Below are 12963 nucleotides of genomic sequence, written 5' to 3'. Positions count from 1 at the left end.
TTTGCAAGTAACAACATCACTAATTACGCAATGTGGGAGGTCCTGACAAGCACGCACTTCTCAGCAACTCCTGCATCTCCAGCTATAAACCCATTGTGCACTCCTCAGAACTGTCCACTTCTCCAGTCAGATGCCCCTCATCAAAAGGAAGTCTTTCAAAACGCTGGACTGTCATAACACACATAGATTTACTGCTTCACACTGTGTATAGAAAGTGTATAAATTTATTTTAAAAAATAAACACACATCTGAAGCATTATTATGAAAAGGACCAGCTTAGAAATGTCAAGTTAAAACGTACTGTAAAGCCTCAACTAAGGCAATGTCTAAAGGTATTAAAGGCTTAGGCTATGACTGTAGCAGGGCACAGGCTAGGTGCAAACCGCAAGCGAGCATCTTATCTACAATGCATGAAGAGCCGGGCTCGTCTGCATTCATGGTTTTAGAGCTTTTAACCTCATCACATCTCACCGACAGGGGACAGGACAGAATCTGTAACAGCAGCGTATCACACAACACTCCCCGTTATACCAAAGTAGGTTTGAACCAAGGCCTGGAAAGTAGTTACATATTCTGATTCAGGACATGCATTATAACGATGTGTGTGCGAGACAGAGAAAGCAGAGATAACAGGACAGCTTTATTTTGATAGCTGGGTTTCACATTTCAGGTTTTTGTGATAAGCAAGGTCAGAGCACACAGAAATCCACAAAACATTTCCATGGAGGGAATAACTCATCCGGGCCAACAGGGAAATACACACATGGCACAGCCTTCCCCTGTGGATCGCTGGGTTTCCGTGGCAACACCTGCCAAGTACTGATGGACAGGAAATGAGCTTGAGGAGACAGGAGTAATTATTATTACTTTCCTGATGTCTGGTGATGAATTCATGTCAGGGAGTGACTGACAATGTTGGAGCCTGAAGCTCTCCTCTGCAAAACCACATACCTGACAAAAATGCAATGTTTGGGAGAGAATGTATCCATACCAACTACAAAACACATGTATTCTTCTTTTGGTCTAGCGTCACAATACGATATCAAGTAAAGAAAGTATCACGATGCATCAATACATCGATACACAATGAATCGTTACACCCCTACTTATTACAGCACAGTTGAAAATAGCCCAGATAATGTCAACTTACATTGATACATATTGAGTTATGGAATACTGCAGTCTTGACGGAAGACATATCTGTAAACACTACAGTGTACATAGCACACAGGCCACCCAAGCTGCTTGATAATTCTCTAGAGAAATCAATTTACATTGAGAGACTTTTTGTATCTTAGTGTTATCAGGAAGAAAATTTGCAAGCAGTAAATGGGTACAAACAGCAGGGATGGAAAGAAGACTCCTAGTGCATAGTAGTTTCACCCATTCCATGTTTTAATACAAGCTTGATTAGCAAGTGTATAGGTAACACACTTGTTTGCGCAACATGTCTCTGGATCAAATTCATGAAGTCTGGGTCAATTGAAGTGTACACTCTTCTCCATGGCTATGGAGAATAAAATATCGTTTTTTTTTGTTTTTTAAAAATTTTCCTTTGGTCTTCAATGGAAGCTGATAAAACTCCAAAATATGAGTCAAAGCACCCTGGCTTTTACTTCATTGTGACAACGGAGACGAGAATTCCATGAGCAACGTCTCGCAGAGTACTCCAGAGTATCCTGAATCTTTATACCTGTCGCTGTGCCGTCCAAAAATTGAAAACTCATTTGGGCAAAAGCACTTTTGCTGTCTGGAACCAAGGCTTTGTAATAAATTATCCTGCTTTTTAACAAACGTGTTTTCTTGTAGAACGCGACTGACGTGATGTCAAAGTCAAAGCTCAAGCAACATTAGATGCGCAATGATTTTAATAATTTTTAATTATTTCATTTTAGTTTCCACTGTATCTCACCACAACAAGAGATGTTTACAAAACATTACAAACTGGCATTTGCCATTTGTACAACTACGCAGCAATATGGAATCATTTTGCTGAAGGTGATGGAGAGGTTGTATCTTCATTTTCCTGGCATATTTCAGTATATAAGAAAACAACAGTTGTATGCCAGGATGACAATTTGAGGCAGACAGGTACTTGCGGGTGAAAAGTGCTGGAGCGCGTGTATTTTTACAAAACAAAAAAAAAACAACACTGCTCACAGAGCCAAATAAAAGTTTAAACAAAAACAGATTTGCACAACACAAACCAAAATACCAACAAGTACCGTGATGGTGCTTTCCAGCAGGCGTACCATTTGTTTACTTTTTTTTACTTTGGTTTTAATTCTTCCCCGCGCTATCACGTACCTCCTCTTTGTACAACACCACCTCGATCAGCAAATGCTGCAGGTTCCCATACATGCGACCATCTCGATTAGTAATAAATTAATCAATCTGGAGATGGTCACATTCTGCACAAGTTTTTAATATCTGTGTGGTCGACAGCAACTATGTTAATGAATTCTGTGCTGACCACGCCTTCTCACGAGATTTCTGGCAGAGACGAGCTGCTACCATGGCCTCTGCCAGACCACATCCAATCCAGAAAATAATACATTTAAATCATAATAATACACCCATTTGAAAATAAACAATACATTTCCTGTAAATAATAACACCATAAAAACAATACATTTATTTACAGGCAGGGCTTTGCCCTGCCTCACTAACTATGTGCAGGGCTCTGTCCTACCCTGCCACAGTGCTCTAATTTTCTTTTTCTTCAAAAAGTTGACGTTTTACACCGAGACAGTCATGCAGGAAAAACATGGTCGAGTCGTGAACAGCACTCATTTTGAGCATGAAGTGAACATTTTTTAGCCAAATTATACGGCTGTTTTTGACATTGCAACTCAGCATACTGACAGACAAGTGTGAATCTCGTTAAGCTTTAGAGTGTTTAGTAAGTATTATTATATATATATATATATATATATATATATATATATATATATATATATATATATATATATATATGCTTTCATCTGTTCACAAGAGGACTGGTTATTGGTTCAAGTGTATGTTCCCTCTCGCCAAACCAAATTTGTGGTTCTGTTCCTTCATGTTGGCAAGACTTTTTTTTTTTTTCTTTTTTTCTACATGTTTGCATTCTGAGAATCCTAGACAAAGGAAATAAGAACATGTCAGTTTCATGCTCTTTATTGTTCATAGGTTTCCGATATAAATAGACAGGTAATCTTTTCACAAATAAAAAAAAAGAAAGTAAGAAAATTCATGTGTGTGTAGCCTCTATGAAATAAAGATAAAGCCATTTCAATTGAAAAGTCATTCATTTAATTTCATGTTATCAACTTAGATGCAAGTAATGAATTGGATACATCCTTGCGATAGGACAGCTTACATACATTTGTCTATAGATGTCGATTTCATTTGACAGTTAACTGGCTCTAAAAATAGGTACACAGGATCCATATAACAGCCTTACTGTATTGGATATTGATCATTGATTTCTAATCAAGCACAAAGAAGGTGGTCTACAAGAGCGTGTTGTACATGAAGTGTTAGGCTTATAGGTTTGTGTTGTTTTCATGTGTCTCCCTCTTGTTCTCAAATAGCACCATAGCAATTGATTACCCCTAAAACCGGCTTTTAAAAGAGCAATACAAGGAGGCTGTTTGGAACGGACAACTATTATCCTGTTAAAAAAAGAGAAGAAAATCATTTATTTTCTATTGTTAATGGAAAATCAGGAGCGAAGGCTCACCCACCACATCCTGTTTTTATGGAAAATTGATGCAATTTCTCTGAGCTGTGAGAAGCACAGGCATACCTAATGTTCCTGAGTGCTAAAACAAATACAGCCCGGAGATTTGCAATCAATGGCATAAAATACAATTTATAACCAAAAATTCCATCCGCTTCTGTAAATACAGAGATTTCTGCTTATCTTGCCAATTGCTGACCCTAATCACCCCGGAGTTGCAATTAACAGGAGCAACACTACAGTAAGCTTAAAGTATACCAGTATACCACATAGAGTAGCACTCTTGTCTTCAGGTACTTACACACATTATGGCTCATGAAGTAATTGTTTATTTTGTAATACAAACCAAGCATTAATACTTTAGTGCAACACTAAAAAAGGATTACACTTACTGGGGCTGGACAAACTTAAATTAACCAGAGCCTTCACATACGGAGGGTCCTCATAATCGTGTAATAGTACAGTACCTGAAAAGGTTAAACATGTTTATATAAAACTGTTCTGATTATAGACAGACGCAATTGGCACAAAAGGGGGTTGCTGCTTTATGTAGCACAAACTTTAGCTTTATAGGCTGTCTCTAGGGTTGACACCTGTCTCTGTCTTCCGTGGTTCATCCCTGTTTTGAGGAAGGTGTCCCGGGAATTCAATATGCCTTCCCACCACAGTAAAATGTATCATAAATTGAGCACAAGTTAGATAAATCAGGATACAATATTACTGCAATAGACGCACAATATTAATTGGTTGTCAATACTATAGTAGTAATATTATCAATGTTTCCTATTGGATGAATATAGCTGTCTCTCACATGAGGTGTTCGTTTGTTAAGAAAATGGCATCACTGATTTGTATTCTGTATTATCAGTAAACAAAATTTTTGTAACATATAAAAACAGCATTTCTCAGAGGCAGGTCTGTTTCAGTCAGGATGGGCAATACAGTGGATCTGGTAGACTAGATTGCTGGTTGCTACTACAGTACCCAAGACAGGACTTATTAGTGCTGTTTCACGAGGAACAGTCTCAAAATGGGTGACAGTGTGTCTAAACACATAGCAACACCTGGAATGGCTCTAACTGCTAAGCAATGGCTCATATTCCCACCCTGGATAACGCAGCACGTCATTACCATAGTAATATGCATTTTTTTAATGTTGATATGCAATTGATATGTTTAACCGAGTGAAAAAAACAACAACTTTGGGTTCAAGTCTTTGAGACGTTATAATTGAGCGTTTGAGAAATGAATGTGACAACTGTTACAGCTTCTGTATACAGCACGATTTCACGTGCCAGTTTGACTAAGCGTATGTGATTTATCACACATCCTGTCAGAAAACAGTTGATGTTTATACCATTAAGCAGAGACATCTGTAAAGCAGTCACTCAAGCTTAATAACCCCTGTGCTCCACTCTGCACAGTAAACTAAACTGGCTGCCAGTTCTGTTCCATAGACTACTGGTCCAACATTACACGCAGAACCATAATTCATCCTCCAAATACCTAAACACAATGGTAAGGCTTTTATAATGAAATAGTGTCTTGAGAAGAAGCAGAATTACAATATTTATCATTGCAATACACAATGCTTTTAAAACACATTAAATGTAAATCATAAACAGGAAGCTAGACAAAGCCCACTAAAAAACTTGACAGCCTGCATGAAATTACCATGCCATTAACCATTGTAAACGGTTCGGTGAAAACGCAGGGAAAGCAATCATTTGTTTCAGTATGGAATCTGATGATGCTGGTCAACCTCATTTAATTTGAGTGAGACACTCCACTCTGAATAGCAGCTCAGCCCACGGTATGCACACCTTCTTCACTAGACATTGAGGTTTTCCTGTTTCCATCTAGTCTGTGAAGCTAAACTGTATCACTGCTAAAGAAAATCTCTGTTTCCAGAGACAGCACCAAAAAGGTACAGGAAAGGTAGATTCTTGAGTAAACATTGGTCATGTCACTTTTTAGGAGTAAATTTAAACCACTTTTTTTCCTTATAACTCCATGTTAAAATTTCTATAGCATTGAAAACTACAGAACAATTATGACGAATAAAATAGAGAAATCGAATTCTAAAACTGAACATGAGTGACACTGCTGCTTTAAATTATAAAGGCAAACCACTTGTTATCTGCCCTAAAAATATGTTCTGCTCTCTCCTTTCCTCTTGATTACTATATCTACCAATCCCACAATTCATTGCAACGACATAAAATCTCAAGAAAGCGCTTTGTCCCGCGCACCTACGAAAACGAATTACTATGGAGTATGGTCATAGATTCTAGGTTATATAATTAACTTACACTACTTGTATTGGAAAATGTCAACGTTAAAGACCTTAACATTGTTAAGTAAGGCAAGGCAAGGCCCAGTTTTGATGATCTTAACAGTTGCAGTGTTTAGATCTAATCAAGCTCTATTTGTAATATTCACTGTAGTGCTGACAAGGACTTTGCTAGCAACACTATCTAATTACCACACAGCATCAATTCCTCATAGTGCCACCCAACCCTTAATCGCAGCCTGAAGTCTGCTGTACGTGACTATGGAAGAACTGCTTACTAATTCTGTCGGCTCACAACAACCAGTGAACTACGCGGACAAAAGTCAAGCTTACTTCACCAGTTCTGCATCATTGCTTTCTCTTTGTAAAAAGCTTTGGTGTAAAATATTGGAAGGTAGGGGGAAGAGGGTTCACAGCAACAATAAAACAGCCAAATGTATTCCCCCCCCCCTTCCCAACTATATATTTTTTTCAAGTTGGACCTTTTTCTGTTCCCTTTTACATTTTGCTATGCCGTTCACAAGCCAGCAGAGCACAAACGCAGAGCTATCATTCCAAAGGCAGACTACCGTCAGGGTGATTAACCTCAGTCCAATCTGGAGGAACAGATAACACAACAAAAAGCCACGAACGCAGAAACAGTTACAAATGGTGATTAAGAACATAGAATGGGAAAATTAACACACACAAAAACATATTGCATTGCTTGCATTGTTGATTTAAAGAAGAAACATATGATAAAATAAAAATAAAGATGAAAAAATATATACGGTATGCTATTGTACTTTTAAAGGTTTACCAGTGCATCAAGTTAATTTGACTTTTATCAAAGTAATAATTACATTATAAGAATTGCTAACATTGTTTTTTATGACAAAAAAAACACTATACTTAAATGCGCAACTCAACAAAACCGTTGCTTGCAGATTTCTTCAGATTTCGTTGAAACTGTTTATAACACTTTAAAAAATCCATTAGATGTGTTTATTTTTAAAATGGACCACATACTGTATATACACACCGGAGCGATGCAAATATTGTATGATTTTACTGATTTACACCACTGATTTTAACACATTTCATTATGAACAGCTAGTACAGGAAACCAAGAAACCCAACTCCCAATCCTAACCTAATCTTTAACAGTTATTACTGACAAAACCATGAGAAGTTTAGACCGATTCATAGTTGTGTTAACATGGAGAAATGCTATTCTGCACAGAAGCGATGCAAGTAGCTTCTTCGATTACACCACAAGGAAAAATAGTGCCTTATGTAGGCCTACAGACATCTGACATATCGTTGACACTAATATTGTGGTAAGGAGTTATAAACCAGTCCATAAGTAAGGTATTGAATTAAAAAAAAAAGTTAATTAAAAAATAAAGTAAAAAAAAAGATTCAAACTAAAAGCAATTAAGAATACATGTATTTACTGCCCGAATGATCAGAAAGATATCAATTAACATCTATATTGCAAATACAATTGGGAATGGTGCCTGCAGGCATTTGTCATATTGGCAATTAAATGATAAACGTGTTCACTATTTATAGAAAGCACTGACCACTCTATATAGCGCCTTTCAATCCAACATGATCTTAAAACGCTTTAATAACACTGAGCACTGCATGGCAAGCACTGCACAATCCGGCATTAAAATGAACACAAAATGAGAACCCCTCCAGACCCAATTCGAACCATTATTATACTGCACATCCTAGATGTGCCCAGTTGTATTGTAATGTCAGCATTGCAGGACGCCTTTTATTTCGCACTAGTCGGAGTTTCAACACACGGGTGACTTAACTTACCCGCTAGCAGACAGAGCGGCAATAGGAGCCAGTAGCACAATCCACAAAGCACCTGGGGTTCCATTAGCACGTTCCAATCAGCCGATTACTCCAGAACTTCACGCGAACCCCAATGAAAGAATCAATGAAGCTCATTACAGATTTTTTTAAACAGATTACACTTATACCATTTCAAAACGTGCAGTTAAAATGTGTTAAATGTGGTGTTCAGTTCTCATGTATAGGCATGTCCCGTACGTCCTTTATAAATCCCAATGACATTTCCTCTACGTGTTAATTGTATTCTTCTTAACGCTTTCCAAAAAATGCACCACCTCCGTCCAACTATTCCCCAAAACAGAGTGTATTAACTTTCCTTATACGGCAGAAGCCCAGGTAGTCGGAGCCCCAAAGCAGCTTTATTTTAATGGGAGAACTGGATCACATGCAAGTGTGTAGTAAGCAGAGTTTATTTTCTGTCTTTCTGGTTTCACAGGAGCACCTTCGGTTTCTGGACATTCCACGTTTTTCTGCCAAGTTCCTCGTCTGTAACAACTTTAAACCCAGCAGAATGTTCGCTCGTTCATTACTGGAAGCGCTTACCTCTTTCTTCTCTAAACTTTGACTGCAACTTTCATGCGCGCAAACTACACCCACATTGAATGGGAGCGCCCACCTCTTTGTGTTTCATTCTACCAAATCCATCCCAGATTGTTTAGTAGGAGGGGCAGTTGTCCGATTTATGGATTTATTAGATTTATTATGATAGAGTTCATGAGCTATTTGACATAGCATCATCAAATGTCACTGTGATAGATAGTGTAATGTACTAAGTCATGCGTCCGGATACGAATTCAGACAAAGTACAAAACGAAACTTTAAGAAAACAAATCATGAAAAATTGCCATTAGGCAGCAATGACTCTGACAGTGCAAATAAAGAAAATGTACTAGCCTAGGCTGTAGCTCAAATACTGCTGTACTGTATAAGTAGGTCATGTTTAGCTAATTTAAACACATAATTAAAAAGACAACAGACTAATGTCGAACCTGGACACATACTATTTGCGCTGTAAAATAACCATTTATTTATTTATTTTATTTTTTGTGCATGACGTATTTGACTTACTTATTTTGTTATATAGTTAAAATATCGTTTCATTTTTTTTTTTAACAGTATTTATTTCGCAATTGCCAAGTTGCGCGTGTTCTTACCTCAACCATCTGTTAACCCCAAAACGTGTTTTTTCTTGCTGGTAATATGACACCCTAGTTTAGCACGCATTTCCAGTTTTCGACAGCGTAGTGTTTCTCGTTGCTTTGATTTAACCCATCCAGTTCTGTCCCATACACAAAACTAAACACCATTCCTGCAATCCGTTAAATAAACCACCCGTATAGCCCGAACAAGACTGGACCCATCTGTGGATATTAAAAGCTCCAATCGCCATTTCACTTCTCTGTGTCTTTCTTCAAACTTTCACAGACACCCTTCCTACACGCTTCAAGGCGCTTGAAATCATGTTTAAAGTTGGCAGGCTGTTGATATGCCAGTCTGCACCCGACAGCCTGCCTTTCTTTTCTTTCCTTGCTTGCACTGCAATGCTGTCAACCCACAACCTGTCCTATTCACGATAGCCGCTTTGGAATATGGGGACAACAGCGACATCTTCTGGTATAACAAAGAAACAAACATTGCTTTGATTTTTATCAACACGTATACTGTTTATTGGCAACTGTCTAAATGCGTATGCAAAAATATGTTTTTGCAATGCAGCTGTGATACAGATATAGTTATTAAAGTATATATACAGTGAAGTATCATAATTATATTCACGGAGAGAATCACTTGTTGTTTACCCCACAAGATATATAATTTCTTTAGTGTGTATAATGTGTGTGTGTGTGTGTGTGTGTATATATATATATATATATATATATATATATATATATATATATATATATAATTTTTGTAACACATTACCGCTGTGTACTGTACTATGCTTCATCTATACTGTTTTTCACAAGTATGTCATACATGAGAACTACAAATAGGTACCCGTTGGCATGCAATGTGGTGTCCAAAGTATGCATTTTGAGATAACTGACAACCAGGCCAGCCTATCGGAATCTCTTACACAGTTACATGTAGCAGAAATAAAAACCAATGGTTCGACCAACAGCACAAAGCTCTATAAGATGGGAATTCTGACTATTGAAGACCGAAAATGAAAGTTGTTTCATCTGTAATGGAACTACCAGAGTGTATATTTAGCTGGTATCAACTTGTCTATTGCCACATTCTTCCATGTTGATTGAATCGTGTAGGCTCACATGTGCAACTTTGCTCAGTTTAAGTGACCTTTTCCTTCTTTGCATCCATTTCCTCGCATCGTTTAGTGTTCAGTCCAGAGCAGGGTCTTGTGCTGTATACACTTTGTAAATAAAAGTTTATGCCAGACCAACAAATGAGGTATGGTACACACCGGACGCCAAAGTCTTCTCTGCACAGTATTTTTTGAAAAAGCAATCCTGTTCGTTAACATTCCTCAAAGGTAGTTTCAGCAACAAATGCCCAACCTTTCCCTCCACCCTTTTGAAGCCTGATTACTAAAGCCTTGATGATAAACCTACACTACGCTGAGATAAACCACAACTATAATTTCTGTAGCATTTTACTGCCACTTATGTTTTCGGGGTAATCGCGGGATAACCACAGATATGTGATTTGTGCAATACAGGGTGATTTTCCAGTGCTGTAAAATGCTTTAAAAAAAAACCATCTTACACAGCAGGAAACTGTGAGACAAATATGTATACATGCCCTTATTATAATGAGTTACATTGGGATATTATAAATGATAACGGCATTTTAGCATCTTTATTTATAAGTGACCAAAATTTTTTAATTATGCAAAAACTTTTTTGGGCGTTTTTAAATTTCTATGCTTTTAAAAATGTACACCACCATGGAAATATGTTCTTTACTAATCCATTACAATACAATGGGTTTATATACTCCTGAAAAACAACATTTTTGTACAATGTTGTGAGAGAATCTGTCTCAGGTTGTTGCACTAGCTGTGGAAACCCCTATAGTGCAGCATTGTTGGCTGAATGATTGCTTTTGTCCCCTCAGACCGTCTCCAGGGAGGATCTGGCATCGCTGAAGGCCCATCTCCAGAAGATCCAGGAGCAGAGACAGCGAGCCGCCCACCCCCTTCCCGCAGCCTCCACCCCAGCTCCTGCAGAGCTGACAGCTCGACTGAAACTAGCATGGGAGCTGGGGGCCAAGGACCAAGATTCACAGAATAGGGCAAACTCGTTCGGCAAACCTGCGATCTCCAGGCTATTAAAGTATTTAACTTTTGCTAGATTTCTTAGTCTGCTGAATGTCAAGACTTCATTTGTCAAGCTGTTTTCAACCTCTTGTTGACAGATGGAGAAGGCCTTGGCTAACATGGCTCTCAAGATGTCTGAGAGGGGCAGGGAAGAGCGGAAGGAATCTCCTGCGAAGCCCCCCCAGGCTGCCCCTCCCACTCCAGAACCCACACCAGCTGCTTCCAGTGCCCTCAAAGGGGTCTCTTAGTCCCTGCTCGACAGGGTAAGCAAAACGACACTTTCGAGAAGGCTTTCTCCTTCTTTACTCGTATAGAAGGAGAAAATATTATGCCCTCTGTAGGAGGTGCTGGTGCTGGTCTTGCATCATGTCCTGGAAACTTGAGGGGTAAAAGGGTGCTGGAAATACATGGCATTTGCTTATAGAGACCAATAGTTCCTGTCAGAAACCTCCAAACATACCCTAATGCTTTCAAACGCGTGCGCTGTTCAAAGGGAGTGGGTTCAGGGACAGTGGGAATGGGGAAGTTTATATGGAGGTAAACTCGCTGCTCTGGCAGCCCTTGCAGTGCTGATGCTCCTCTTCCTGCAGATCCGAGCGAAGGAGGCCCAGAAGCTGAAGGCCCTGATCACCCGAAACCCGCAGCAGGAGCACCGCCTGCTGATGATGTCACGGCTGCCGGATTTTGGGCGGATCCTCCGCACTGTCTTTGTGGCTGAGAAGAAGCCGTCTCTCCTCGTGGAAACTGCCTGCAGCCGAGTCATTGCCAGCTACCGCTCCCTCGTGACTGCAGGTGAGCTGGGGGCTTCAAGTAGTATTCTACAGGGATGGAAATAAGACTCCCATTGCATTGCAGTTTGATCCATTCCAGGTTTTACTCTGTTTTAATGACTTACCTGAGCTTGTTACTTGTACACTGTGACTCATCAAATCTTTCATACAACTGCTACAATAACAATTATATGGCTCTTTGTTAATTTGGGGACATCCTTTATCAATGAACATTGGAAAGATAAAGGAATCCGAGAGATAATCTATTTGGGGGAAAATACTAGGATGGTATTTAGATCCTTCAACAGTTTAATTTACAGGGTGGTGAATCCAGATTGTATACTCAAATTAGAAACTCACTTACAATTATTACGGTCCCAGATTACAATGCCCAGTAATTCTTTTGGCAAAAAGAGCTAGTGTTTTTTTTATGGAAATGTACGGATCCATCATAGTCCACTTTATAGAAAATATTTGTAATTAGTAGAGATGGTATCTTAGAATACATCTTTCCATGAACTTAATATATATATATATATATATATATATATATATATATATATATATATATATATTGTCCAATTTTGGCAAAACAAGAACTATGTATTATTTTAGTAATTTAGAAATACAGTAGAACCCAGAGACTGCTTAAAAGTAATATCCAGGGTTATTCTTTAAATAGAAATAACGTATTGATTAGAAGGCTAGTTTTATATTTATTGTAGATGTTGAATATGTAATTTGATTGTGTTATTTGTGTGTGATATTTATTGTTAACAGGTATTGTTTTGATTACTTATTTGTGGATTGTGTGTTGTCAAAATAATTATGTTCACAATAGTTATTTTAGGTTGTGTTTTGTGTTTTTTGAAAAAAAAAAATAAAATTAAGCCTATATGACTAAACAAAAAAAAAAAAAAACTGCAAGTTTTTCCCCACAATATGTTTCTTACGTGAATAAAATTCCTTTGGATGAAAAGTCAGGAAACGTCCTGATTCTTTGGACAATGCGTTCTAATTTCTGTTCCCTTGCTTCTCCTTCATG

At 38.2% G+C, this 12963-nt stretch overlaps 1 protein-coding gene and 1 long non-coding RNA gene across 6 annotated transcripts in view; one reads left to right on the top strand and one right to left on the bottom strand.

Moving 5' to 3' along the window:
• Window positions 1-9041, bottom strand: part of LOC117425025 (piezo-type mechanosensitive ion channel component 1-like) — a 61690-nt gene extending 52649 nt beyond the window's left edge. For 2 of the 5 annotated variants that reach the window (XM_058993738.1, XM_058993736.1), the window contains exon 1: window positions 7830-8585. In XM_058993738.1, the coding sequence (XP_058849721.1) occupies window positions 7830-7893 (64 nt within the window). In that variant the 5' untranslated portion in view covers window positions 7894-8585. Of the gene's footprint in view, window positions 1-7829; window positions 8587-9022 lie in introns of those variants that run through there. The other 3 variants (XM_058993735.1, XM_058993734.1, XM_058993737.1) reach the window with 3 other exon arrangements.
• A 1908-nt stretch (window positions 9042-10949) lies between these two features.
• On the top strand, window positions 10950-12355 carry LOC131698914 (uncharacterized). The gene is made up of 3 exons (XR_009307921.1): window positions 10950-11164; window positions 11247-11411; window positions 11739-12355. It is a non-coding gene; the product is annotated as an uncharacterized LOC131698914 (long non-coding RNA).
• Window positions 12356-12963: the final 608 nt, after the last annotated feature.

This window comes from Acipenser ruthenus, chromosome 20, assembly GCF_902713425.1.
Source record: "Acipenser ruthenus chromosome 20, fAciRut3.2 maternal haplotype, whole genome shotgun sequence".
NCBI classification, from domain to species: Eukaryota; Metazoa; Chordata; class Actinopteri; order Acipenseriformes; family Acipenseridae; genus Acipenser; species Acipenser ruthenus.
The sequence above is the reverse complement of the archived record's forward strand: the minus strand, read 5'-3'. Positions and strand labels throughout refer to the sequence as shown.